The sequence below is a fragment of the Oscarella lobularis genome, chromosome 20 (assembly GCF_947507565.1).
Source record: "Oscarella lobularis chromosome 20, ooOscLobu1.1, whole genome shotgun sequence".
Lineage (NCBI taxonomy): Eukaryota > Metazoa > Porifera > Homoscleromorpha > Homosclerophorida > Oscarellidae > Oscarella > Oscarella lobularis.
This window is the reverse complement of record NC_089194.1, coordinates 1716298-1744129: the sequence shown is the minus strand read 5'-3', so window position 1 is coordinate 1744129 and position 27832 is coordinate 1716298. Positions and strand designations below refer to the sequence as shown.

Below are 27832 nucleotides of genomic sequence, written 5' to 3'. Positions count from 1 at the left end.
ATACGGCTCTGCTAACAACTTCCTATTGAGCGGCCAAGTTTCCTCTCTACTATGAAAGCCATTTAGAATTTTTCCTAATACCTCCAAACGACCTAGAATCAATGAGCAACTAAGACACAAAGACGCTTTTGCTTTTTTTATTTCAGCGCAAACAAGAGGACTGGCAAGACTTGCTCAAACACCATCAGCAGACAAAAAAACAACAAAGACGTCACAATCATGTGTCCAACGTGGGGAGGCTTCCACTCCAACACTCAAGCCTTTTAGAAGAACTTGATTGCTGGAGAGAAATCAAGGTCATTCTTGGCTTGAGCGATTGTGGGGTGATCTATTTTCACGTTTGCTTCACCCGGGCAATAACTTGGCGGAGTAAAATAATCCTCGCTGACTGAAGCTTGAATGTCCACGTAGTCAATATTTGCCTTGTCATAGAACCTGTCGTCAACGTGTATCACCACCTCTTCATTAACTGGAACGCAGGTTGTTGCCGTAACGCTCATTCCCCAGTCAAGATGAACCTCAGAAGGATGGGGTCCAGGATGAGGTTGATGATGATGGCGTCCGGGATGGGGTTGATGATGGGGTCCGGGATGGGGTCCGTGGTGTGGATCACCTAAAAAAGCAATGTAATATTTTAATTAATTGCGAGTCTGAAAAATTGGGCTACATAATTTTTTTCTAACCAATCGAAACGTGGGAGTGGTTCATTGCCACTGATTTTCCAAACTCCTCGTTGTGAATTGTCTGGGATCCGAGGCCCGTCGTATAACTATCCATATACGTTGCATCGTCGGGAATGCCCCACTTTTCGAACGTTTTGTCCAAGTTCGCAACCTAAAAACCGGCCGCCCGTCTAGTTCCGCACACATCCCACAATCCGGAAGAGAAGTTTACCGCGCAGTGCTTCTTTTCGGTGTTGAATACATAGAGTGTTTTCTTCTGGAACAAAGCAATGGCGCTGAAGTTCCTGCGTAATAAGATAGCTCTAAGTAAACACGCAGTGAAGAGGCGCCGGCTGGTCTACGGATACTTTTCTAGTCCAATCGAAGCCGCCGCTGCGACCCTCTTGTTTGCCGCGTCGTACGCCACTTCAAAGAAGTCGAATCGAATTCCGCCTCTTTCGTTGATTTCGCCCGCGACGTATCCCGACCACTTATCAGGAAACGTGCAGGGAGTGGGGGCGGCGAAAGCCACGGTTACGAGAGCGAGGGCAATTCCGACTGTGATCATGGCGTTCCTTGGTACTGAATGGTACGAGCCTAGGGAAACAATGACGTTTCAGGGAGATCCGCGGTATTGTCCAGATCATGCGCCACGGGCCAAGCCCGGCCCCATTTTATTTCTCCGTCACATGCGTCATCATCACGCGCTCGCACCGTGATCACCGCACCTCACTCTTTGTCTTCTTTTTTATTCTCAATGCAGACTGAGACAATACCAGGACACAAAAAAACAACGTCGTACAACATCAATTTGGCACAGTCATGTGTCCAATGCGGAAGCTACCGCCTTCAGAAGAACTTGACTACCTGGGAGTAATCAAGATATTTCTGGGCTTCAACAATCATTGGGTAATCCATTTCTACGTTCGCTTGACCCGGACAACGACTCGGCGGAGTAAGGTCCCCCTCCTTGACTGAAGCTCGAAGGTTTCCGTACTCAAAATTCGTGTTGTCATAGACCCGGCCCCCGTCGCTAATAAATGTATATTCACTAACTGGAACGCAGGAAGTAGACGTGACGTCTATTCCCCACAGCAAGGTATGGTCGGGATGAGGGCTAGGATGGGGTCCAGGAAGCTTGAAGTGATGATGAGGTCTATACACCGTACAATTAAAGGCTGCATGGGTTCAGGATGGAAGACTGCTTACTTACCGAGTTGCCAAACGTTCTTTGCCAGGCAAATCAAAGTTGTGGTTCAGTATCAGTTCAAACAGCTCGTTGCGAATACTCTCGACTCCAATGCCTTCTGTAAAACCACCGAGATATGCTGCATTGTCGGGGATGGCCCACTTCGTAAACGCCTTTTTCAAGGTTGCAGCCTAAAAAACCCTCCGTGCCCGAGACCCATGCACAATTCGAAAGACATTTACCACACACTCCTCAGCATTGAAGACATAAACGATTTTCTTTTGGAACAAAGCAATGACGCTGAAATTCCTGCACAAGTAATAATATCTACTTTAGTATTACTCCGAAGCTCCAACGATACTTTTCTTGTCCGATCGAGGCCCTCGCTGCCATTCTCTCGTTTTGTGCGTCGTACGCAAAGCGAATTAGATCAAATTGCAGGCCGTCCATTTCGCCGATTGTGTTCTCACCGTACACGCATCCAGACAACGTATCAGGAAGCGTGCAGGGCGCAACGGCGAAAGCGACGTGCAAGAGAGCGAGGGCAATTGCAACTTTGATGATCATTGCGCTCGTCGCGGTAGTACAGTGTCGAATGAGGAACAACTTCATGCAATGACAATCTGCTATACCGTATGAAGATGATCACGTCATAGCCTTATCATTATGGTCTCACTATCTGCCGCCACCATGAGTTATCGCGCCACGTGCTCGTCTCGTATCACTTACTTGGATTTTACATGATCAGAGTTTGCTAAGTAGCACAGTACTATGGCTCTATAATAGACATGCAAGCACAAACAGGAGAAGTTCACACAATAAGTACCAGCAACTGGGTGTTTAGAGCCAGGGCAACAGTAGGAAGCTCACAATTGAGACAGCCATTGCGGTGAAGCTAAATTGCACATTTTAGTTGATTCATTATTCGAGATTTGCAGCTATATACCTCGAATTCAACAGGGTTGCTGACCCCGTCGGCGTTGGCGTCGGCGATTCAGATGACTTGTCTGTTACTAAAAATACCAGAGACTCATTGTCTAAATTGAAACAATAGTAAAAGACAGCGTACTGTTGCACGTAAAGTCGAAATCGGGTTTGATTTTCTTGACGACGCAGTTGGCTGCTTCTTCTCCAGTTAAATAAGCCCCATGCATGAATGCAGGGAAGTCTTCACTGAAAGCCTCTCCCGCAAAGTACAGTTTTCCAGAAATGGAAGCCTTAGCATCAAGAAATTCCGATCTCGTAAGACCGAGCGGCCAGTACGAGTAGGATCCGTAAAAGTTGTCGTCATGATACCAGATAGGAACGTAAATGTCAACCGGGTCTTCTGTAGCGTTGCCGTATTGTTGCCTAAGCAAATCCATTATTTCATCTCTGGTTTTGTTAATTGATTGTCGTTCCATTTTAAGGGCGAGTTCGCCTGTAGCCACTGCAGCCAAAGTGTGCCAATCATCGTGAAACGGCGCCAGATTATAAAAATAGAAAACCCAAGAACGATTGCTTGTTCCGACAAGAATATTGTTGACTCCCTGCGACGAATTTGCAACCGACTTGAGCGTCTCACCCCAGAAGTTATTCCGAAATTTGAGATAGACCGTTTCATAGAGTCCCATGCGGAATTTTTCAATTGCTTCTTGTTTATCTTCTGGCAGCGGCGGAACAAAGTCTAAGCCCTGGTGTCGCAACACACCTGCACTGAACGTAACTATAGCGTAATCAGCACTGTACGATTTTCCATCACTAGTAGTCACGGTGACATTGTTAGTGCTTCCATAATCAATGGTCTTTACTCTTGCATTCAAATGCAGGTTGGTTCCTTCAACCAGATTAGCTTGTTTGGCAATACACTTGGGTATCTTCTGAATTCCTTCGCTATCCGTAATCAAATGATTGTCTTCGCCAAACACTTCATAGGTGGGAAGTGCAATGTGGCCGGCTGCTAACTGACTGGCATTCGCCGCGTGTTCGAAATCGACTGCAAACCAATTTATGGCGGATTTCATTGACGTATTGACAGTCCACGAACCCTCGTCATTCAACGCTTCTCGCAATGACATTCCGGCTGCAATACAACACGAATCATCATTTTCACTACAGATATTGCACGCTCTTCTAATGAAGGGTGGAGTGTTTACACAAAGGGACCGGACCGCCTTGGCATTCCGCGGGTGTTTACTTACCATACTTCGTCGCATTCTCGGCTATCACGTCAATAGCGTCAAATACGGCGTCGACGTCGGCGTAACTCGTTTCCTGGTCGGTTTTGAAGCCGTCGCCGTCCGCATCGTAGAATGCTATAGTATCGTAACCAAAGAAAGCGGAAGTAACGTTGCACTCGTCCGATGAGGCCAACGCCCATATGGGATTTTCGGTCGATATGCCATGGATCCACTGGGCACCGGGATTGATGACGGCCGGTCCCACGTTGATGGGACGCCCTTGAAACGATCTTGTTAGAACGCGGCCTCCTACTTCGTTTGTTGACTCGAGTAGTACGAAGTTGATGTTTTGACTGCGGAGTGTCGCGGCCGCCTGCAAGCCGGCAAGACCGCCTCCTAATATGAGAACGGTTTTTTCTCCAAAGCAAAGGGCTGGAGAGAGTAGAAAGAAAACAGCGACACTACGAAGCGACATCCCACGGGTGGAGACAAAGAATGCTGTGCGCACGCAACAGCGGGGGGGACGGGTAAATACCGTACCAGAAGGCAAATGATCAAGCCGTGCATTTTAATATTCACTTTATTGTCTGGCTACACTACGACTTAGCAGACTAGCTCCGCCAAAAAGAGGTCAGTGTTATTGCCTGTAAAATGGTCTAAGAATTGGCTGGCCGGCCTACGCTCTTTTTTTCTGAGGTCCAGGCCTCTTAATTAATGAGCGGAATACGGGAAGCGTTAGATAGAGAGCGCGTAGAATTCCCGCGCCGCTTCTCTAAATGTCCCGTGTAGAAGCATGGTACGTCGCACGATTGACGTAATGTCACAACATCCTGCGCAGATTTTGACACGAACAGACGCCGGGACACGCCTCTTTCTCATACCTCGCATATCTGCGTGGACGTCCGAGCGGAGCTTTTGTCCGTGAAAAGAGAACCAGAGCGTTTGCCTAACGTCCGGAAACGCGCGCAAACGCAATCGAAGTCGCAATGGAAGCGGCGAAAAGCGAAACTCACGCCGAAGTGCGAGGTTCTGCAGGCGGACGCTCGAAAAGAGGTGACAGTACGACCCATACGTCCGTATCGACCCCTTTCGCAGTCGCATGAGCTGTTTTAGTTCAAATTTAGTCTCCATAGGATCGTCGTTCTACGGTAGAATCCCTAAGATTTCTATTTTCTTTTAATCAGAACATCGCGAAGAGGTTCAAGCGAGAGTGTATTCGCGCTGGATCAACTTTCATTTGTCAAAGGTAAACGAATCGAGACGTTTCGTCGCAAACGTGGCTAATCGCATACGGGATCTCTTCTTTTTTCTCTATCCGCATTTAGACGCGCTACGCGAAGGAGATTCGCAACCTGCGAACGGATTTGAGAGACGGCCGCGCTATATTGGCACTAATCGAAGCGCTCAACGGCACTCGTCTGGTAATTCGGGCCGTTTTTCATTCCAAGAACTGTTACGGCAGTCGTAACTATATAGAGCGTGACAAAAGGAGGCCTCGATTTTCATCATTTGGATAATCTCGATAGAGCAATCAAATTTCTTCGCAGCGACCGCGTTCTTCTCGTAAATTTGACAAGCAAAGTTAGCGATATCTATAATTAATAATTAATTAAAAAATCGACTTTGCGTTTTTTTTCAAGGACATTCACGCGGGAAATTTGAAAATGATTTTCGTCTTTTTGGAGGCGTTGATTTTGCGCTATCACGTCCGAGAGGCGGGCAAAAATCAACACCAAGTCAGAGAACTGGTCTTCCACTGGGCAAAGGAAACGTGCTCAAAGTAACCAATAATTGACGTCATATATAAGAAATTTTATCCCTCTCTTCAAGGTTTCCTAGTGTGAAGACTCTGCATAATTTTGGGCAATCTTTTAGTGACGGTTTGGCACTGAATGCTCTCATCCACAACCAAAGGTAAATGAATTAAAATATTTATTTCTGGGGGTCCCCAACATAGTCCATAGTCCTTTTTTGTTCGACTTTGATAACGTCACCAAAATGAAGCCAGAAGAACGCGCCGGCCATGCAATTAACCTCGCCGAAAAAGAGTGGAAAGTTCCGCGTCTTATTGATCCTACAGGTAAATTAAATTAAAATAATATATCATAGTTAGAGCCCTTCATCCTCAGACATTGCCTGCGGTGACCCGGATGACAAAGTAGTCTTTCTCTACGTTGCCTCTTTGTACAACGTCTTTCCCCACGACGTCATACCCCCGTCTTTGATTCCCCGTCTTCCCGCCGTCTCCAAGCCGACCTATCAACGTTCGCCGTCGCCTGGCAACACGGGTTTCAAAATGAAAAAAAGCCAAAGCGATCACGGAATATCCTCCATCTCCAAAACAAGTCACGTGACTGTTAGAGTCGGTTCTTCCGCATCCGGGAGAGCGGACGAGGGGGAGGGAAACGAAAAGAAATCCACATCACTCAAGGTAAATAGTCTTATAATCGATATTAGAATTAATAATATTTTTGGTGGTTTAGATTCAATTGGGGTCTTCTAAGCGTGACGTCATCGCCAGTCCCTCTGCCGCGTCGCCGACTTCCGCCTTCAAACCGCCCAAAATCCAAGCCACGTCAGCGAAAACAATAAAAATCCAAACCCTTCGCTCCGAAGTCCAATCTCTCAACTCCTTCCTCACAGAAGTGGAACAGGGTTTCGAAATTCCGCCTCCGCATCAGGGAACGGACGCCGCAAAGGCCCGAACGTTCTACACGGAGCACCAAGATCGTCTGAAGCATCTTCACGAGCGTAGTCAAGAAGTGACGTCACTAATCGACCGTAGCAACACGGTAATCAAAAGCCAGCCGAGTAGCGAAGACATTCGCGGTCTCCATCGCGATGTCGGGGAGCTGGGAAAGCGCTGGAATCGCGTCACGGCGAGTTCTCGCGAGAAGGGACGGAAGATATCGAAGGTCGTTGTTTCGACGCAGGAAGCGCAGCTTGGAGCGTTGGAGAATTGGCTGGAGAGGGTTGATAAGCATTTGCAGAGCTGGGATGGGGAAGCGGAGGGCTGGCAAGAAGAACATCTCAAGGTGAGGATAATAAAAATAATTTAATAGTTCATAGTTGATTAGAATTAGAACGTTCCTATGTATTGAATTTCGATTAATCATCTAATTATTATTTTCGCGTCTCACTTATCGATTTCTTTATTAATTTTTTAGCTTCATAAGGTGGAGATAATAAAAATAATTTAATATTTTGTAATTGATTAGAACGTTCCTATAAATATTTATTAATTTCACGTCTCACTTATCGATTTCTTTATTAATTTTTAGCTTCATAAGGTGAAAACAATAAAAATAATTTGATATTTGATATTTGATTAGAACGTTCCTATATTATTTATTGATCAATTAAGAATTTCAATTAATCATCTAATTATTAATTTCTTTATTAATTTTTAGCTTCATCAGGCGTCTCTCGACAAATTTCGCGACATTGTTACGGATTCCTATCTGCTGATTGACATGTCAGCAAATACGCAACGCCAGTTCAAGCAGCGACTTGAAAAAGACAAGCGCCACTGGGAAAAGGTCCAGCGGCTCTTGGACATGAAAAAAATGCGTCTCGAGCGAAAGGAGGATCTCTATGGGGTCTACGCGAAGAGATACGAGACGTTTGTGAAGATATTGGAGAGAGAAGGAGCTGTATTCAAAAGCGGAAGCGCGAGAGGAAAGAAAAAGACCGAACTCGAAGTCAGTAAAATATTTTAAAAATTGCCTACGTTTATATATTGATATCTCCAGCGTTTTCAGCGAAGAAAGAAGGGATTTCAAGAGGAATTGGACTTGCTGGTTTCAGACGGCGAAGCTTTTATGAAAACGCATCCGGAGAGAGAAGAAGCAGGTCTGGTTCAAACTCAGTTAGACAACGTTGCAAAGGAGTGGGCTACACTGACGCAGAACATGGAACAGGAGCTAGTTGCCGTCAGTTTTGGCTTTGATAGGGTATAAAAGTGACGTAGGGTATTGACCAATGAGCATTGGGGGTGTTTTCTAGGTGATGGAATTGAAAGGAAGACTTGTTGAGATTTCAGGATGGGTTAAGAAGACCACGAAGGAAAAATTGAAAGAGAAAGTTTCCTTGGAAGATCTCAGGGACATAGAACGCGAGCTAGACGAAGCGAAGGCGAGAAAACGAAGGAAATAGACCTAATTTCATTGCTGTTTGATCTGTAGAAAGTCCAAGGTGAATTGGCGTCGCGTTCTTCGGCTTTTCAGACGCTTTCCTTGGCCGCAAAGCATCTCTCGTCGCTCGCAAAGGGAAAACAGAAGAAAACGAAGTCCGAACGCGACGCTGAAGTTCTCATGAAGAACGTGAACGATTTTCAAAAGAATTGGGACGAATTTCGAAAAACCGTCGAAGAGAGAAACTGGAAATTGGAAAAAGCACAAGTAAGAAACAATAAATAACTAATAAAGTTATTATAATACCCATGCATACGATTAAGCCAGTTAATTTTATTAAATAATTAATTGGGGGATAAGTAGAAAAGAGCCCTCTCACAAATTTTAATATTGCCGGGTTAATTCAGCTATATAGTTAATAAATAAGTTGTAATACACAATAAAAAAGATTTTAATAATACTCTACACTCATAGTAATGATAACCAGGAACTATAAATAAAATTAATTGAAATAGGGGGCGAAATTTTGAAAATTTCTTTAGATCAACTTGCAGAGATTCACTGGAAAAATGGAGGAGCTCTTTGTCTGGTTAGACGACGCAGAAACAATCGTAATAGACCCTCCAGAGCCCGTTGCTTCAACGTTCAAGGTAAAAAACTCATTATGCATAAATTCGTACGTGATTTTTTGCTTTAGACTCTAGCTGAGGGCCAAAAGGAGCTTCAAAATGCTTTCGACATGGCTTGTTCCCTTGGGAACGAGATCATCCACGACGATCCAAGCGCGGAGACCGTGAAAAAGGAATTGGATAGCGTAAAACAACGCTGGGCCGACGTCGACGTCGTTCTGAGGCAGAGACTCAATTTGGACGAAGAGAAAGAGAAGGGGGAGGGCATTGGGAACGAAATAGGCGTAGCGGTGAGAGAGATCGAGTCGTGGCTGAGCGAAACAGAAGCTAGAGTCATTGACGTGAACGTTGAAGCGTGTGAGCAGAAAGACGGGAGTTTTGTCGACGTTTCTGGGAGAGTCAGTAAGTTAGAGGTGAGATACGAGATCTCTAGACCCTCCTATAGCTTGTATCTTTATCTACGTTTCCTCAGGATTGGCTCTCCGAGTCCAGTGTTCATAAGAAACGTCTGGACAGTCTCTCCCTTTGCCCTGTTCGCGATTCCGCTCACTTGGAGCCTCTTCGCGCCGTTCGCGAGCGTCTCGTCGACGTGACGTCCGTTCTGAACGCCAAGCGAACGTCTCTCGAAACGGCGAGGCAAGAAATCAACGATTTCGATCAAAATCTCGACGATCTCGTCGCCTGGATCGAATCGTCGCGAAAGGTTTTACGAGTGCAATTGAAAGCGGACGAAGAATCGAAAGGAAGACTCAGAGTACGCGAAAAAGTCGCATACGACTCTCAAAATAAAGAATAGGGTTCGTTTTTTCTAGGTTATAGAAATAGATTTGGAGAATCGTAAGGCTCAAGTGAAGAAACTCTCCATTTCGTCGAATTCCGTGGCCGCTCAAAGTCTCCCCAAGCAAGCGGCGAGCCTCGAACGAAAAATGGAGACGGCACTGCGAGATTTCAACCAGCTGAGCCTCTCCCTCGCCTCCAAGTGGAAAGAAGTCGAAGCAGATGGAATAGGATTAGAGGAAACAGTGAAGGAAGTCGAGGTAAAGAATTACAATTAAATACAGAGTTAGAGTATCCACTTGTCTTCATTTTTTAGGGCCTTGTTAGTTGGCTCGCCGATTTGAAACAACGAGTCGAAGCTGCGTCGCAAATTCAAGGAATTGAAGAACAATTTCAACAGTGTCAGGTAAACACACTAGGGTTTCTGTTGATTTTTCGGGAGATTTTCCCTTTTAGGCGTTTCGAGACGAACTTCTCTCGCATCAGGCCGACTTGACTGACGTCACGCGTCACGTAGCCGCTCTCCAATCGTCGCGCGATCTCGTCTCGAAACACGAGACTCTGCGAAACGACTATGACGCGCTCAACGGGAAGTTGTCTCTGGAGAAGGATCAGCTCCAAGCGACGCTGGCATTTGCACGCAGTCTCATGGATGCCCAGGATTGGCTCACCCAGGTAAGAAATCATTTGTATAGAGAAAGAAGCCACTGCTCCCCTATATTAACGTTGATTGACGCATTAATTGACGTTGAGAGATGACACTGACACTGATGTTGATTGACACTATTACACAAACTGCTCCCAAAGTATACATGCCGCGTGTAAATTCCGAAACGTTTCTTCTTGGTTTATAACTAAATTACCCAAGAAAAAAAATGATAAACAAAGGCATTGATTATTAATTAATTAATTAAATACCTGATTGACATTGACAGATCGACAGACATTAATTAACGTATCTTTGCCCAATTATGACGTAGAAATGCCGCGTGATAATTCCAAAACGTTTCTTCTTGGTTTATAACTAATTACCCAAGAAAAAAAATTGACAGTGATTAACATAGGCGTTGATTGATATTGACAGACATTAATTAACTGATTGACATTGACATTAATTAATTAATTAATTAATTAATTAATTAATGGATCTATTTATACTTAGCCACTTTGCCCTAATACAACGTAGAAATGACGTAGAGCTCATCAATAAATTTCTCAATACACAAACATAGTTATAGAGACGTACTTCAATTCGTTTTATGTTTGAAAGGCGGAAGAGCAGCTCGACGCTATAGCGGAGTCGCCTCTCGGCTACGGCATCTCCGCTCAAACGGCTCTCAAAACGTGCCGCGAATTCCGCGCCGGCGTGGCGACCCAGCGTCGCGCCGTCGACGAAGCGAACGCCACGTCGCGCGCCGATATGAGCGACTTGGATCGCGAATTCGTCGAAGCGTGTCGCGAGCGACTCGTCGAGCTCAACGGCCGCTTCTCCGTTCTTTTAGACAACGGATCCCTACTTGAGAAACGTCTCATGGAAGTGGAGGTATTCGAGAGACATTCGGACGCCTTTTTCGAGTGGCTAGCGCGCATGGAGGGGATCGTGAGCGCTGGAATCGAGAGTGAGAGGCGCGACGGGCTGATTACTGAAGCGGAAGATCGCGCCGCCGAGTTCGAAGACGTTTTGCGATTTTTTCGCGATATTGAGGGGAATATTGAGGAGGATTCGGCTCGAACGTATCGGAAACGAGTCGCGGAGCTGCAGAATCGCTATCAGGATGTACGAGTTCTCGTATCTGGGGTGAGAAGAGAGATTAGATGAGGCTCCAGACCTTGGATGTCTTTCTAGGCGGATGAGGAGCGAAGAATGGTCACTTTTGACATCATCAACGTGGAAGTTCACCCGTCAGCCGCCGAAGATACGATGCTAATGGACAACGAAGGCGTCGCCGGTGCCGTCGCCGAAATGAGCGACGATCAAATATCGCTTCTACGAAAATTCGACCAATTGTGCAGCGAAATAGCGACCGAATTAGAAGTGGCGGAATCGGACTACCGAGACATTAGCGCGACGTCAAGCAGCGTAGACGATATGTTGGATAAGTGTGAGGTAAGAAAAAAGAACCTCATACACAAGGGGGGAGGATTTTTAATTTTAAACATTGCTCTTCTTTTTCCCCCAGCGACTTCAAATGCGTCTAGAGCGCCAACGAGTCCACGTCGATCGTCTAGAGTTCCTCGCTTCGACTCTTCTCGCCTTCTGCGACGAGAGGAATCATCCCGATGCGGCGGAAGTGTTTAACGTGAAGCTGAACGAGCAATTGTCTCACTACAAGGCGTTGAAGGCGGACACTGACAAGGAACACGAGACGCTGTCCCAGGCGGCGAATTTCGCTCAGCAAATCTTGGAAGTTGTTGAGTGGATCGTCGACGCTGATCAATTGGCCGCCGATTTGACTAAAGAGCAAATTGACGCGCAGAAATCCGTTGAGGTTGTGTTGAAGGAGAGCAAGGTGAGTTAAGCAGCTTGCTTCGGTCTTTTCCTGAATGTTTTTTCTCCTTCAAGTCGTTGGAGAGCGATTTGAATAGCTATGAGGATTCTATTCGCGAGGTGACCGAAGAAGGAGCCACTATTATTCCGCATCTCGATCCTGAAGTCGCTGACGTATTCAATAAGAAATTGGAGGAGATGAACGAGCAGTACGCTCGTCTTTCCAGTCAAAGCAAGCAATTTAGCGAGGTGAGAAGACGAACACATATTTTTCTATTACAACTGGGAACCTTTTTGACTTGTAGATGCTTGAGAAAGTCCAGCGCTTTGATTCGACGCTTAACAACCTTTCGCAGTGGTGCCAAGAGGTCAAAGAACAGCTAGAAACGACGCAGATCGCCGGGAAAGTACGCCCAAAGCGTTTATAAAGAGACAATTACATTTCCCGTGTCTAGGAACTCGACGTCGTCTTGGCTACGCGATCCCCAGACATGGAACGTCTTCCATCGCAACTAGTCGACTCTTGCAAGGACTTACCCCCCTCCTCATTGGCCTACTTCACGGAAAGAGTCCAGGCTGTTCAGAAGGATTACCGCGCTCTCGCCAGCCAACCAGACGAGCCCGTTATCATCGAAATCGTTCAACGAGAGCAAGCGCCGCTCGACGAAACGACGCCCCCGAAGGTGCCGGACGGCGGCGAGGTTTGTAATTCAAAATAAATATTTTTATGGAAGGCATTGTTTGAATAGTTCCGCGAAGCGGTGCGCAGTCTCCGGCTTTGGGCTTCGGCGAAGATGGAGCGTTTGAGCGAGACGGAGCTTCCTTCGGCCGAAATGAAAGTTCTGAAGCAGCAGATCGAGAGTCACATGGTATGGGAACACCGTAACCACTTTGAAAGCCTTAGAGACTGACTCCTCTTATAATAAGCCTCTTTTAGAGGAAGTTAGTTTAGCTATTAGACGTAAGGGAATCTTAGTTGAGGGTCCCTGTTTTTTTTTATATCTTAATTTGATCCCTTTCTAGACTCCTCTTATAATAAGCCTCTTTTAGTCGACATAGGAAGTTAGTTTAGCTATTAGACGTAGAAGGATCTTAGTTGAGGATTTCCTTGGGTCCGTTTTTCCGTTAGAGAAGAATGGGTTAGCGATATTAACTCTCTGTTAATTTATTTCTTAATTTTTTGACGCTTACGTTGCTCCCTCTCTATCAGGATTTCCAGGACGACAACGAGGCTCGCTTGCAGGAATTCGAAAAGGTGTGCAGAGACCTGAGCGATCGTGGCTTATCGGACGATGCCGTGGAATTGGAAAAAGTCGAACACGAGTTAATGGAAGCGAGTTCGAAGCGAGAAAAGGCTCTCGAAAGCGCAATGGAAGCGTCTAGGAAGTTCCACGCTCACTTAGGCAACGTTTTGTCGTGGATCGACGATATGGAGGAGAAAGTGGAGGAAAAAAATCCCGAAGTATTCAAGGTACAAGACATTATAGTAATCCTACGTGTACATATTTCTTTTATTTTGAATTTTAGGTCTTTGTTAGCGACTTTGAACGCGGCGTGACCGACGTGGAGCTTCTTGGGACTCTTGGCGCGAAGCTTAGCGCCCTGTGCGGCAGCCCGTCGCAAATTACGGCGGAAATCGACTCGATTCGCGCTCGCTACGACGCAATAAAGCACAAAATCGACGATCGTTCTCGTCAGAGCGAGTACAGCGCTTTGAATAAGGATCAGCTCATGCAGGAAGTGTCTAAGCTCAAGTGCTGGCTTCAGACCGTGGAAAAATGGCTTCTAATGCAGCAGAGCGTGAGACAGGAGCGTCTCGCCGCCGGCGATCAACAGGCGGCGTCCGAAGAGTTGGAAAAATGCGGGACGCGATTGGACGAGCTCAAAATGCGTCGATTCAGCATCGAATCGGTTTTGAAGACTGCGCATACGTTGGCGGACAGTTGCCTGGGTGACGTAGACGATGACGTCGTCGTGCTTGTACAGGAGGCCGATTATTTGAGCGAATTTTGCGACGACGTGCAGAAGCGATGCGAAGAACATCAGAGCGTTCTTCACGCTGCCGTGACGCAACAATCCGGGCAAGAGGTGAAAAAATCAATGGGATTATTGATTTTCAAATATGTGTTTTTCTAAGGGAGTTGTGGCTGTTGGTTTCGTGTTGGAAAGTCCAAGCGAAGTTCTCACCGCTATAGTGGAACTCCGCGATTGGCTAGCCACCGTTCACCAGTGGCTAAGCACTCAAATCCCAAGCCAAGCCATAGGAGAAGGAAGCTCAGCGATATCTCTCATGCTAGAAGACTTAAACGTAAGAAAAAAACAAACTATTCTATATGAAAGACTCTAAATAAAATTTAAATTTGGTACATATTTTTTTTAGAAATGTTTTGGGGATTTGAAGCTGAAGCAAGTCTTCCTTGATTCGATTAGCTCAGCGGCTCACAAGCTCTCGGATTCAACAGAGGGACACATCACGGAAATAGTCATGAGCTCCGCGTCCGTCAGCCAATCGTTTCACACCGTCTATCGCGAGGTCGAAATCAAGAGGAGAACGCTGGAAAAGGCGGCGGGCGTCGCGGAAAAGCTTCAAGCGAAAATCGAGGATTTCGTCGCGTGGCTCGACGATATGGATCTCATTTTGGAGGATCAGGAAAAGCCGGCGGCTGATCTCGAAGCGCTCGCAGATCAGCTGGAAAAACATCAGGTAAGAGAGTGTAACAGACGATTTTTAAATGGTCTTGGCCGAGTTTTAAAATTACCAACGATTTAAATTCGCGAATAAAATGTATTTTCTCCCCTTAGAAACTTCACGCTGATGTCTTGCTGCATCGCGACTCGTTGCAATCGATTCTCCAGCTGGCGCGACCGCTTTTGAAAGCGACTGGGATCTATCGGAGACGACGAGGAGACGGGGATTCGAGTGACGACGACGATGACGACAATTCCTCCGATTCCGGCGACGATGACGACGATTCCGGAGGAGAAGGCGGATCCGATCTTCAAGAAACGTTGCACGAAATCAAAGCTCGATATAGAGAAGCAGGGGAACGGGTAAAAAATCGACTCAAAGTCCTTAACAGGTTTGATCTTTTTCCCCACAAGGTTTCGGCTCATCAGAAAGCCTTGGAATTGGCCATGCAACAGCTGCGAGATCTGTGCACGCAGATGCAAGACATGCAGTTCTGGATTCTCAAAGTCGACCAAGCTCTCATGGAAAAAGTCGAAGAATCGGACGTCGCGCGACTCAAGTCTCAAATCGAAGCGCATTCGGTAAAGCGCGTAGAACATTCGCTTCTTTTTCTACGCGAAATTTCGCAAAGGTTATCGCGGAGGAAATGGAAATGAAGCGAGCCGAGTATAAGGCGTTGCATGAGAGCTGCGACGATTTTTTGAGCCGCTCTGCGGAGTCTGTGAGTCTGGCGAGAGACGTGGCGACGTTGAAGCGACACTGGGAAAGCGGCGAATCAAAGGCAAGTAATAAATAGATCCGTTTGTGTCAATCAAACGTCAATCTGTCGATCTGTCAGTGTCAATTAGAGCGTCAATCAATATTAATTTTATTTCTCTTATTTCCTCTAGGTTCGCATGAAGGAATCTCAATTGCAAATGACCCTGATGAAATTGACAAGCAGCGCGGCGGCGAGTTCGTCGCAGAACGCCTTCGCTCACGCGTGTCTCGTCGTTTTCTCGTGGCTCGGTCCCCAGGAGGAGCAGCTACGAAAGCCGGTGGATATAAACGCCGACGTGGACGTTCTACACGAGCAGTGCGAAAAATGGAACGTAAGGAAGAACGCCAAGGGGTAACAGTACACTCATTTCTCCTCTAGGCGATTCAAAAGGGCGTCGCGTCTCGCCATCCCGATATGGATCACCTGAACGACTTAGGAGAGCAAGCGATTAAAGAATTGTCGGGAACTGGCGGCGAAAATTTAGCTGCAATCGAACGAGACGTCGAACAAGTTAAAAAATCAATTCAAAAATCAATAATTCATCAATATACTGTTCTCAGATTAACGATCGATGGGAAGCGGCGTGCGGCTTGGCCTCAAAACGCGTCAAGGAATCCTCCGACGCGCTCGAACGCGTTCGCGACTTCTACGTCCAAGTCGAAGACCTTACGGACTTCCTATCGGCGACGGAGAAGAAATTGGATAAGATGAAATTAGGTCGCGAATTTCAGACGGAATTGGACGCGTGCTGTCGCGAATTCGAGGATCAGAATCGCGTTCATGATCAGGTGAATCGTTTGGCCGACGAGCTGATCGAAACGTCGGGAAATACGCCGTCTTCGGCGTCGTTGCGCGTCAAAATGTTGCGATTAAACAACAGCTGGTCGGCGGTCGAAGAAAAAGTTCGCGAACTCGAGAACAAAATGACGGAAAAATCGGTAATAGGGAAATTTTTTTCATTAAAAATTCGAGATGAACTATTAAGGAATTTTTGACGGCACTCGCGGGGTTTTCCGCGTGGCAACGCGAAGCCCAGAGTCGTCTCGACGACAACGATCCGCCAATGGACGATCGCGTTCTCGTCGAAGAAACTCTCACCGTTCTCCGAGTAACCAAGCCAACGTAAACGTAGATATTCAAACGATTCGGTCTCTTTAAGGCTCTGCAAGACGACTTGGCTATACACGACGAAGAGCTGCGTAATCTGAACGATACGTCGACGTTTTTGTCGGCGGAATGGCCGGATTTTCGTCGATCGAGCGCCCATTCGACGTTGGAATCGCTGAACGAGTCGTATAACGCGCTAAAGGAGGAGGTAGAGGGTAAGCAGCGTCGCTTGAAAGGACACCAGGAACGCGGACAGGCGTGGAGAGCGCGAATGAGCGGCGTGCTCGTCTTGCTCGCCAATGCGGAGAAGCTGGACGAAGCGTCGGTTCACGAGGGTTGCGAAATGGCCGCGTTGCAGATACAGATGGCGAATTTGATGGTGATAGGGATAGGAATCCCTTGCCACGTCGTGATGCACGACTTTTTTGTTTCTGTAGAATTTGCAGCGGCAAGTCTCGGCGCGCGAAAGCGATCTGGCCGAGGTGAATCGTACGGCGAACGAGTATCAGAGACCCCAGTTGGAGGGAGTCAATAATCGATGGGAATCGATGAAACGCGTCATGGCAACGCGAGAGGAGAACGTCCAGAAGGCGATAGCGGTGCAATTCGCGCGTAGAGTGAACGAGAGGTGCGCAGAACTCTTTTTCTAGGATCTAGAAGACTTCCACACGGAACTAAAGAGTTTACAGAAGAGTATGATGAGTCTCGAGCAGGATATCAGGTCTTTCGACGATAGCAGCGATTGGAACGTAAGAACATTGAATAATTTACTCGATTATTGATTTTTTCTTTATGATTAATAAGGCTTTGCTTGATCGCTCTTCAACGTGTGAGGCAACCGTTACGAAAATCGTAGCGAAAGGAAAAGAATACGTGGAAAATTCGCCCACGGGTAGTCCAGCTGCCACGGCTCTTCTAAAAGGACTTGAATTGTTTTTGACGTGCTGGAACGATCTCAAAGACTTGCTCGAACGTCTGGAGAAAAATCCCACCGACGTAACCCTTGGTTATATGTCGAATTTTGACTTTTTGACGTCGCTGCTTTTGTAGGTATTCGTTGTTTCGGAATCGATGATGATTTCGTCGCCTTTGACGTCGGTTCTCATGGTAACCGAACAGGGATTCCGATCGCCGAGTCCCTTGCACGCGAAACCTTTCCCAGGCCCTGGAGATTATTTCGTAAGAATTGCTTCATGAAAAGTATTGATTTTCGATGTCTTTTCTTGTAGGACGGTTCCCCAACGAAAACGGGGGTCAGTGGGCGAGTCCACGGTCATTAAATCATGTGATATTTCTTCTCTAGGGTGTTGAAGATATTGAAGCCGTTCTAGCGGTCGTCGAGAAAGAATTGGCGAGTCCTCAGCCTTGTTCGTCCGACCTAGAGGCTGTCAGTCAACAATTGGAGCGATTCAAAGCAAGACAACCAGCCAAAAATATTCATTTTACTATTTTTCTCCTTCTAGAGTCACTCAGCTAAGCTCAGAAAATGTCGACCGACTCTAGACGAACTCGTCTCCGTTTCCGGAAGCGGAGACCTCTCCGGAAGCCCAGAATTTACCCACGTGAGCGTAGCAACTCCGTACGATTTTTTGACGTCATATTATTTGCAGCCGGACGGTTCTGTGAGCCAATTGCGTCGTCGCTTCGAAACGGTCCTTCGCAACGTGGAGGATCGTCAGCGCGATCTCGCCTCCATGCACCAGGCGGTCGTCACCGTTCACTCTCACCTCAAAACGGTCGAGAGTTGGATATCTGACGCCATGGGAACGCTGGAGCGAAGCGAACATAATGACGAAGTCATTGAGGAGCTTCGAACGAATTTGAAGCAGAGGCAGGGGAATTTCGAAGCAGCGAGAATCGGAGCGAATAGGATTTGCGCTCGAGGAGGAGGCAAGGAACGGACGACGGATAGAAAACTGAAGCAACGGGTGCTGAGCGTCAGTTCACGAATAGATCATCTTTCCAGAGCGGTAAGTAGAGCAGACGCATCGCTGATATCACCTCTTTGCTCGCGCAATATAAAAGCATTGACGTTGACATTGACAGATTGAAAGATTGACGTTTAGGCCTACAGTGACATTGATTGGCATTGACAGAGATTGACAGATTGACGTTTAAACGCCCTCACTGGCATTGTCATTCATTCCTTTCGCACGTGGAATGATAGTTAGTTTATTAGCGTTGTTTTTTAGTTATCTTCGAGGCCTGGGTCTGGGATTTCGCCCGCTGCTGTGTCCGCCTTCCAGGAGAGCGCCGCTTCGTTGACCGCGTGGCTTGACATGCTCGAAGTGAAGGCTAGTACTGCGACAAAGGATATCGCTTCGGCTGAAGCAACAGAAAAGCTCAGGGAACTAGAAGTGCGACTATCAATCAAACTCATTTAATTTGGACGACCCCTTGAATTTTTTCTAGGAACTCAAGGTTCAATTTGATGGGAAGAAAACGGATCTTTACGCGGCGAAAGAGACTTCGAATCGACTTCTCTTGAAGGGGCACGAAGGATCGACTCAAGTTGTTTCCGTCAAACAGACGTACGCTGTCGAAATTCCGTACTTTTTCTCTAATATTAGTTCGTGTTATTAGATGGCTTTCCCTTGAGAATCGTTGGTATCAACTCGAGCTTATCCTCCTTCGAAAATTGGCATATTTTGACGTCATAATCAATCGTCCAAAATCGGACGTTTTGAAAGCGAAATTCGATCGAATCCATACGAATTTGACGTCACGATTGGCGGAAATTGAAACGGCAGCCCAAGGCCAAATCTCCCCAAATACCCTCAAGGTAACAGAAAAACAAAAATTCCAAAAAATCTAACGATATAATCAAGGATCTTGAACTCCAATTCGACGTGGAACGCTCGCACAAACACGAACTTCTCGCTCTAGCCGAACAACTCAAAGGCTGCGGCGGAGAACTCGCTGAAATCGAAACGACGTGGAAGCGCGTCAAACGCGCTTTGGACACGGCATCCTTATCGGATCCATCATCTAAGAAACCCGTCTTCCCAGTCGCAGTAAGCCACGTACGTCTATCGTTCCTATGTAGTGTCTATTGACGATTTTTCTAGGCTCTTGACGTAGCTACTGTTCTTGGCTCTGTTTTCGAGGATCCGCGCTCTTTGCCGGCGGTCGAGACGCCCGTGCATTATTGTCTAGCCGTTGATGATTTCCTAGAGTGGGCGGTTAAAGCGAGAAGCAGTCTCTCGCGTTCTTTAATCGTCGGTGAAGTCGCCGAAGTGGATCGAAAACTGGAGGAAACTCAGGTATGTATAATAGAGGAAATACCATCTAGGATAATCAGCGTTCCGCCGCAAATTTTTGTATATATGGGGGGAGAGGGTTCCTCAGAAAAAAAAAATGATGCGCAACAACGATCGCACATTTAGTTTTACACTGATGATTTTTTTTGCTTTGGTAGAAAATCGAAAGAGAGCTTCAAGGCAAGGTCAAAGTCTACGAACATCTCGCGAATAGCGGAGCAAAGCTTCTCGACGTTTTCGGCGAAACGTCAGACGAAGCTTCATCAATACGTTCAAAGTAAATTCTCAAAACGAGATCACTCTTTAACGAAATTTCACGTTTTTCTGAAGGTTGAATCAGTTGAAAACGTCCTGGGAGAGTTTTCCCTCGTTGCTCGCCGATCGCAGATCGTCGCTTCGTTCACTGCGACCCACGTGGGAGAATTTCGCGAGGGAGAAACACGGCTGGACGCGTCGTCTCGAAACGTTCGAAGAGCGCCTAAAGCCTCGCGTTCGAGAGAGCAGCGTCGAACCTCTCAAAGCGGTGGACAAGGAAAAAGAAGCGATTGAAGTGCGAGAGAATTTAAATATTGTCGTTGTGGGAGACTCTGTTCTGTTCTAGGCTTTGGCTGAAGATTTGGAAACGAATCAAAAGGCGTTCGAGGGCGTTATGGGGACTGGGAAAAGGCTCGCGGTCGATTATCGCGCGGAGAACACTCAGCCGTTGAAGGATTGGATGGAAGGAGCGGAAATCCACTGGGGAGAAATAAAAGAGAAGTGGGAGACTTTCTGCGTGGGAATTAACGATTTTATTTCGGTTTTAGTTTGGCTAAGAGGCCCACGGAGTTATCCGATCTTCGCATTCAATGGGAACAGTATCTAGACGGCGTCTTTCGTCTTCACACGTGGCTCAACGGCATTCGAATGAAAGTAGACGAAATCGACCCGCCTCTCACTCTTGACGAAGATCCCAACGTCCAAGAAGAAGAAAGAAAAAAAGTAGACAATTAAAAATCGAATTAGTACTCGTCTAAATTTCGTTTAGCTCGTTCAACTTCAATCGGAATTAGAATCTCAGCAGCAAGCCCTCGTTGGAATCCTCGCCGCCGGGGAGAGTCTGACCGAACTGAGTCACTCCCTTGTCGACACGAGTTCGCTCGACTCGCGCATGATCTCCATGCAAAAAGCGTGGGACGACGTTAAGATGACGATCGAGTCGCGTCGAGGCGAACTGGGCGATCCTCGCATCAAGAGACAGCGGCTTTTGCGCGAGATGGCGTCGTTGATGAGTTGGCTGTCGGAGATGGCGAAGAGAATGGATTACATATTGGCTCATCCGATAGCGGGGGACGTAGATACGGTGAAAATTCAACGAGAACTTCACGTGGGAGAAACAGCGGTACAGAATTAATTTTTAATTTTTTTATATATATCATGATTACTTGGGTTTTTTTTTTTCAAGGGATTTAAGCCTCGGCTTGCGGCTAGGGAAGCGGAGGTGGAGCGCTTTCTTTCCGACGGGAAACGAGTTTTGGACGAGGATAAAGGCGGAGCGGACGACGATAGGTCGGTCGTTGAATCGATTCGACGCGTTCACGGCGAAATGGGACGAAATTGGGAGGAGATACACGAGAAATCGAATCAATACGAGAAGCAGTTAGACGAGGCGATAAACGAGTTGCAAAACTGGCAGGTCCGAGATTAAATAAATAAAAAATCTATTTTAATTTAATTTATCGTGGATTAATTTTTAGGATACTTGTGTCGAGTTGAAGGCTTGCATGGATTCCTTTGAAGTGCGACTCAAGAGTCAAGATCCCGTCTCTAATGATCTTGCATCGTTGAAACGACAAGATCAAGAAATGGAAGAGGTAATTCCGTCTCCTCGAAAAAAGTCTTCGTTAAAATTTTTTGTCTAAGATAATAAACCCGGACGTGGAAAAATTGAAGTCCCTGATGAGCGATCTCGAACTTTCCGTTGCTAAGCAGCAGAAAAAAGGTTTAGAAATTCCCGAAAAGACGACCGACGAAATGACGTCTCTCAAACGTCGTCTCGCTCACGACGTGGGTCGGGCAACGAATCGCGGAAAAGTCATAAAAAGACAACTAGCCAACTTCGAAACTCAACGATCATTTCCTATACCAGGTATAGGATAAATCATTATCCCTTTTAAATTTAATATTGATTGTCTTCTAGAACTTCCATCCGGTTGGATTCGAGTTGAAACATCTGCTGGGGTCCCGTACTTTGTCAAGTAACGTCCATATCTAAGGTAGAAGTAAAAATAATAAGGCTTTGTTTTTTTAGTGCTGCGATGGACGTGACTCAGTGGGATCATCCCGAATTGAGCGAAGTCTTTTCCAAGTTCGATTCGAGGAACAAGCACCCGGGCTATCGGACGGCGATGAAATTGCGAAGCGTCGTGAATAAATGTTGCCGTAAGAAGATAATTAATCATTTAAAAAAATCTAGATTGGGTTTTTTATTGCGCGCAGTGAATTTCGTCGATTTGCCCACGTTGATCGAATCGGCTGAAAAGTACGGTCTCAGCGAGCAGAATAAGGCGACGATTGGATGTCTAGAACTCGGAAACGTTCTATCCGTCATCTATCAAAATGTGAGCGACAAAACGCGGGCGAAGATCGACGTTCACAAGTGCACCGACATGCTTCTCACCTGGCTTTTAAAATCCTACGACGCGTAAGATGAAAAATAACGTAATCGCGTCGTCCAATATACGTTCACACACCGCAGGTCCCGTTCCGGTCGAATATCCGTTCTCTCTTTTAAAATTTGCATGACGATTTTGTGCCAGAGTCACGTGGAGGACAAGTATCGATGTACGCAACTTCTTTCTCCCTCCCCCCTACCTACGTAGACAACGATACGTGTTTCATAGATATTTTTAATTTGGTTTCGGACGCTTTTGGATACGCCGATCGTCAGAGGATCGCCGCTTTCACGCAAGACGCTAATCTCGTAAGAAGAGGAAACCCTAATTAGCTAATAATTATTTAACGAATTCTCTTGCAGCTATGCAAGTCGGTAGACGAAGAAACAGCCTTTCCAACAATCGGTCCCAAAGTCGAATTGGCCGTGGAGCGTTGCTTCAAAAAGGTATTCAAATATAATTAGTAATTTTTAATTTATACGGTAGTACGTCATCGATTATCCAAACCCCAAACCCGCCCTTTGCACACTCCCTCCCTAATTGCACATTTTCAGGCCAGGACTAAGAAGCTGATAGGGTTGTCCGCGTTTTTGGAGTGGATGCGTAGCGAACCGAGCATTCTCAAGTGGCTTCCCTACGTGCAGAAGTTGATTGCGGGCGACGAGGTCGAGGAAAAGAAAAAGCGCGTGAGCGGCGGCGGTAACGCCGCCGGTAACGATTATGGCGGTTCTCAAACGTGCAAAATGAGTTAGTAGGGCTGCACCGTGTAGACTGAGTTCGTTATTGTAGATTTAGTAGGGAAAACGGTCAGGCGACTATGGAATTTTTTCTTTTGTTTTTCTGATTCAGTGGACGCGGGGAGGGATTAGGTACCCGTAGTAGTTGGCTTGGTATTCACGTTTTTATCTCCGTACAACACACTGCAAAAGGGGATGTAGTGAGATCACAGGAATAAGAGGATATTTTAGAGAAATTTGACGTCCATATGAATTTATCCGATTAGGTATTTAATTTTGTGGGGGAGGGCAAAAGACTTCTCCCTATCTGTCATACGAAATAACCGCATTCCCTTTTCCTCGTCAATATTCATTTTCCCCACGGCGCTGGATCCTGTCCTCCCTCCCGATTTTTCCCGCGTCGAAATCGATTTGTTTAGACTGCGACCATCTGGTAATGCCATGCAGAGATGCGCAGAAACGTAATCGCTCTGCGGTCGATCGTCTCGCGTTGCGCACCGTTCTCAGGAGCCGCGCGCAACTTCATTCCTCCAGTGTCGTTTCACACGCGACCACGCTGCCCACGTCGATCTCTGCGCGCGTAAACTCGCTCTCTCCGCGCTCAACGCACCAGGTAACCCCACACGTAGAGCGTCCGTGAGAGGGAAAGCCTACAATGTTATGGCAAACGCATATCCTAGTCGCATTTATTCAGGGACTTGATTAGACCCTTCCCGTCACCCCTTTGCACTTCCAATAAATCGTTGCGGTGTCTCCGCGTGACGGACGCTCACGAGAAAAAAGACAGCCTTAGGGGCGTTTCCGGGTCCGTTTGTCATCCATCATCATCATCATCATGTCGGATGAGACGCCTCATTCGTCGCCTCCGCCGCCGCCGTCATCGTCAGGCGAGCTTCCGGAAAAGCCGAAGCTCGTAAGGTGAGCTGCACCTGAGTTTAATTAGTAATGGAAGTGGAATTGCGGGGGAGGCATTCAGGTGCGAGCCTGATTTGGTAGTTTGAACGAGTGAGCTCGGGCCCTCCAATAATAAAATGCAAATTGGTTGATTGCCTTGCCAGGCAATGCCTTATACTTCGCGAACCTCGACCATGTTTGGCTCCGTTTACCGAGCTCCATATAGTACAAATTTCAATGTTTCATAATCTATAAAGCAATTTTTGTGGGGTGCATAAACAAGACAAATTAGGTTTGAATATTTGACTATGGAAGGGTGCGCTGATGAATTAAAACAAGTTTGTAGCCATGTGGCGAATTTTTAAAATGAAGTTCCACTTCCGTTTGACCCTCCTGACTGACTGACTAATTATTTTATAATTGTGCGCGTGCACATGTGCGCACGAAAGGCGGAGCTCAACGAACGAATTAAAGCGGCAGGTAATTCTCAGAACACCATAAAGCGTACATACCCCAGCGTGAGAGCGCCAATGAACTTTTTATCCACCATGCAGGATTCAATAACTATTTTGGCCAACACCCTGTAAGAATTTCCCTTACACATTCCGAGTACATTACCAGGAAGTTACTTGTAGAATGTGGGCGGATGCAAGCCAAGAAGACGAAGCAAGTCGCGACGCGTTCAATCTTCTGCGGTACGACTGTCCCACGACAATGATCTCTCATATGAAGCTATACGATCAATAATTTCTAGTGGACACGAACGGAGCGGTCGTGTGGGCGGAAAGCTGAGCACGGCTAGCATCAGTTCGATCGAAGAGGAACTGGACGTGGCCGAAGACTTTGAACTACCTGACTTGGACGACGAGGAAGAGCCGTGGGACAAGGACGTAAGTGACCTTTTTATTGACGGTAGTTCTCATTGACGTCAGTGTCTCTGCTAGACTTCCAACTTGGAAGATAAAGGGTTTGTTTTAGACCCCGACGGCGATGTGTGCTATGTATGGCTGGTAAGAGTAATGAATATTTGTATTGTCAGAAAGGATATCCTTACTTGTTTATTTAAATTGTAAATAGTGTAGTAAGTGAGAACCTTCTTATATTCAGGGCGTTGTCACGATGGCCGTCTTGTACAACTTCTGGACCATCATATTTCGAACCGCTTTCAAAGACGTACGTCTTTGTGTGTGTTCACGTACGTTATCTAATGTTCTTTGGGGGTTTCTAAAGGACATCAAGCCGTGGGCGAACGTCTTTACGCTCGTTGACTACCTCGTTGATTTTATTTACATTGTCGATGTGTTTGTTCAATTTCACGTCGGCTACTTGGAGCACGGAATATTGGTTAGCTCTGCAATTTGTTACGGAAACGCGCCGTTGGAAACTGGCTTTGCGATTTTTTTAGGTTCGCGACCAGCAGAAACTTCGGGAACATTATCGAAAAGATCCGAATTTCGTAAAGGATATTATCGCTCTTTTGCCAACGTTTGTACTGACTATTTTTGCCGGTAAGTGGAGCTTGACGCGCGAAACGCGCACCAATTACGCGGTATGAATATTTAGATTTTGCTCTGGTTATAATTCGGTTTCCGAGGCTTATGAAGCTTCCTTCTCTCATGCGTTTTGTTGACATGGCAGATAGGTACTAATACGTAGATATCCCTTTTGAAGAATCTCTTTTAAATTTTCATATTCTAGTCGTACCAGTTATCCTAATCGACTTCGCGCCGTACGACTGCTCGTTTATCTGTCAACCGTCATTCATTGGGTCGCCTGTTTTCAATACATGCTCTCCGAAGTGATTGTCAAAATTAATAATCAATTTTATTTTGTAACATCGTAAATTTAGTATGAAGGATTTGGATCAAACAGCTGGGTGTATCCGGCTTTGGAAGGAGAAAACGCCCAACTTTTGACGTAGAGTGGAGTACACCCTCAAACTATTTATGAATACATGGAACTTCTTAGAAAATACATTAAATGCTTGTATTGGTCCCTGCTAACTCTAACAGCAATAGGAGAAACGCCCAATCCAGAAACGAACTTGGTATGCATACAAGCATGCCTCATTTATTTAATTAATAGGGTGTTTAACATTATAATATATTTTCATAGGAATACGTTATCAATGGAATGACGTTTCTTGTAGGCGTCATGATCTTTGCCGCGGTCGTTGGCAACGTAGGTGACGTCATCAGCAACATGAACGCCGCAAGAATGGATTTTCAATCAAGGTAAGAGCAGTTGTGTGCGTGGTATAGGCTTAGTCGTCGTGTGAGCACTAGAAGGCTAAAAGGTGGGTCATTGGGCCTATACCTTGCGCACTGTTAGTTTAATTGTATACGCAGTTGTTTTTCAACGGAACGCTAGGGATTTGCTGTTTAGGATGGACTGCATAAAGCAGTATATGAATCATCGCGGAGTGCCGGAGATGTTGCAAAGGAGAGTCAAAAAGTGGCTGGACTATTCGTGGACACGGTTTGTTCAAAGAGCTGGAGAAAATATAAGAATGGTTGAGAGTCGTTTTTCTCTTTAGTACTCAGGCTTTGGATGAGGCAAGTTTGTTAGGGATGTTGCCTGGGCAATTGAGAGCCGAAATTGCTATTCACGTGCACTTGGAAACGCTGAAGAAAGTACGAGGTCTTCTTATTTGTCTCCTAGTCAATAACGTATCTTTCCCAAGGTTGATATATTTGCCAACTGCGAACGAGGCTTTCTCTGCGAACTCGTGCTCAAATTGAGATCCCAGATCTTTTCTCCAGGCGACTATATTTGCAGAGAGGGCGAAGTCGGTAAGAAGCAAGACTTGTGTAATTAGAAGTAGTCTCATCATTTCAAAGGCAGGGAAATGTATATCATCAATCACGGAAAAGTTCAGGTAAGGCTTATAGTCATATCAGCTTTGGCTCCCTGAGCAGCGTTCTCCTTCCATGCATGCAGTGCATTATACGACATAAAGAAACCAATGAAAGGGAAGTAGTTCGAACTCTCAGAGAAGGTAACTACTTTGGCGAAATCAGCCTTCTCAAATTGGACGGCGGTTGCAACAAGTGCGAAAGCCCCACAAATAGAAATTCGTACTAAAAAGGTGTTTATATAGACGCACAGCTGACATTCGATCCGTCGGCTATTCAGAACTTTTCATTCTCTCAAAGAAAGATCTCCTTCAGGTAATCAATAGTCAACGTAGTCACTTCCGCCGGTTGCTCATAGCCGGTCTTCAAGGCTCTTCACTACTACCCCGAAGCAAGAGAAATCCTCGAAAGACTTGGCAGAGAAAGGTATAGGTTATATAAATAATATACGCGGTGCGGTGAATATAGTGAGCCCGGTGTAGACTTGGAACTTACGCCGGGACAGCGAGCGCTCCTGATAAACCTCCGACAGCCGAACCCGCCGAAGAGAATGCCGTTGTTGCTCCCGCTCGGAAAGCAACACCGGCTCGCGTGCCAGGTAATTTCATTTCAGCTTATCTTTGTTTGCATGCATTATTGTATAGTAGGTGCTTCAGCTGGACCGAAGAGCGGTCAGCCTCCGGCTGCGACACCCGCTGCTAGCTCCGAAGTAGTTTATCTCAGCGCTATCTTGCGAGAGCTCAAGTCTTTTGATAGTTTGGTAAGTTGCGACACCTCGGAAGATTCGGGATTTTTTCACGCTTGCTTTTTTTGTGCAGCATTCCAAAGACAAAATTGGCCAG

General features: G+C 46.3%; 3 protein-coding genes across 4 annotated transcripts; 2 read left to right on the top strand and 1 right to left on the bottom strand.

Moving 5' to 3' along the window:
• Window positions 1-123: 123 nt before the first annotated feature.
• Window positions 124-4503, bottom strand: LOC136198973 (uncharacterized). Of its 2 annotated transcripts, XM_065989054.1 has the most exons (11): window positions 4032-4503; window positions 2921-3913; window positions 2798-2864; window positions 2528-2746; window positions 2213-2474; window positions 2094-2160; window positions 1876-2042; window positions 1031-1818; window positions 895-967; window positions 684-834; window positions 124-613 (listed from the first exon to the last, which is right to left on the bottom strand). In XM_065989054.1, the coding sequence occupies exons 1-4, from the start codon at window positions 4483-4485 to the stop codon at window positions 2692-2694; spliced, it is 1569 nt and encodes a 522-aa protein (XP_065845126.1). In that variant the 5' UTR covers window positions 4486-4503; the 3' UTR covers window positions 124-613; window positions 684-834; window positions 895-967; window positions 1031-1818; window positions 1876-2042; window positions 2094-2160; window positions 2213-2474; window positions 2528-2691. The 2 variants fall into 2 exon arrangements, with proteins under 2 accessions (XP_065845126.1, XP_065845125.1); XM_065989053.1 differs by having other exon boundaries at window positions 2213-2746.
• A 361-nt stretch (window positions 4504-4864) lies between these two features.
• Window positions 4865-23498, top strand: LOC136198951 (dystrophin-like). The gene is made up of 66 exons (XM_065989022.1): window positions 4865-5063; window positions 5195-5256; window positions 5336-5431; window positions 5487-5591; window positions 5651-5790; window positions 5841-5924; window positions 5975-6090; window positions 6140-6441; window positions 6494-7045; window positions 7421-7711; window positions 7763-7963; window positions 8016-8144; window positions 8195-8410; window positions 8686-8793; window positions 8841-9185; window positions 9245-9526; window positions 9585-9809; window positions 9866-9955; window positions 10006-10224; window positions 10820-11347; window positions 11396-11656; window positions 11730-12059; window positions 12113-12286; window positions 12343-12444; window positions 12493-12738; window positions 12787-12906; window positions 13248-13508; window positions 13565-14125; window positions 14175-14345; window positions 14418-14741; window positions 14840-15088; window positions 15140-15307; window positions 15358-15507; window positions 15617-15817; window positions 15865-15996; window positions 16047-16424; window positions 16472-16594; window positions 16646-16972; window positions 17031-17192; window positions 17244-17342; window positions 17398-17589; window positions 17644-17772; window positions 17823-17846; window positions 17897-18007; window positions 18057-18155; window positions 18204-18563; window positions 18786-18950; window positions 19006-19124; window positions 19177-19375; window positions 19422-19607; window positions 19662-19856; window positions 20012-20130; window positions 20184-20403; window positions 20455-20609; window positions 20657-20831; window positions 20878-21231; window positions 21295-21525; window positions 21587-21703; window positions 21753-21978; window positions 22030-22087; window positions 22141-22271; window positions 22329-22533; window positions 22588-22673; window positions 22733-22812; window positions 22867-22950; window positions 23059-23498. The coding sequence occupies exons 1-66, from the start codon at window positions 4997-4999 to the stop codon at window positions 23254-23256; spliced, it is 12915 nt and encodes a 4304-aa protein (XP_065845094.1). The 5' UTR covers window positions 4865-4996; the 3' UTR covers window positions 23257-23498.
• Window positions 23499-23710: 212 nt separating this feature from the next.
• LOC136198972 (cyclic nucleotide-gated channel rod photoreceptor subunit alpha-like) lies at window positions 23711-27435 on the top strand. Its single transcript, XM_065989052.1, has 22 exons — window positions 23711-23854; window positions 23936-24159; window positions 24585-24615; window positions 24690-24718; window positions 24771-24830; window positions 24890-25025; window positions 25080-25145; window positions 25243-25308; window positions 25366-25479; window positions 25541-25643; window positions 25699-25777; window positions 25834-25933; window positions 25985-26052; window positions 26104-26182; window positions 26251-26369; window positions 26506-26613; window positions 26672-26768; window positions 26819-26927; window positions 26976-27013; window positions 27076-27185; window positions 27236-27305; window positions 27361-27435. The coding sequence occupies exons 2-22, from the start codon at window positions 24077-24079 to the stop codon at window positions 27433-27435; spliced, it is 1740 nt and encodes a 579-aa protein (XP_065845124.1). The 5' UTR covers window positions 23711-23854; window positions 23936-24076.
• The last annotated feature ends 397 nt before the right edge of the window (window positions 27436-27832 follow it).

Coding starts and splice junctions, on each gene's coding strand:
- LOC136198972 (XM_065989052.1), top strand. CDS start 24,077: ATGTCGGATGAGACGCCTCATTCGTCGCCTCCGCCGCCGCCGTCATCG. Junction 24,831..24,889: donor GACGCGTTCAATCTTCTGCG/GTACGACTGTCC, acceptor AATAATTTCTAG/TGGACACGAACGGAGCGGTC. Junction 25,309..25,365: donor TTCGAACCGCTTTCAAAGAC/GTACGTCTTTGT, acceptor GGGTTTCTAAAG/GACATCAAGCCGTGGGCGAA.
- LOC136198973 (XM_065989053.1), bottom strand. CDS start 4,485: ATGTCGCTTCGTAGTGTCGCTGTTTTCTTTCTACTCTCTCCAGCCCTT. Junction 3,914..4,031: donor CGAGAATGCGACGAAGTATG/GTAAGTAAACAC, acceptor GTTGTATTGCAG/CCGGAATGTCATTGCGAGAA. Junction 2,747..2,797: donor GCAACCCTGTTGAATTCGAG/GTATATAGCTGC, acceptor TGTGCAATTTAG/CTTCACCGCAATGGCTGTCT.
- LOC136198951 (XM_065989022.1), top strand. CDS start 4,997: ATGGAAGCGGCGAAAAGCGAAACTCACGCCGAAGTGCGAGGTTCTGCA. Junction 6,442..6,493: donor AGAAATCCACATCACTCAAG/GTAAATAGTCTT, acceptor TTGGTGGTTTAG/ATTCAATTGGGGTCTTCTAA. Junction 16,595..16,645: donor AAACTCTCACCGTTCTCCGA/GTAACCAAGCCA, acceptor GGTCTCTTTAAG/GCTCTGCAAGACGACTTGGC.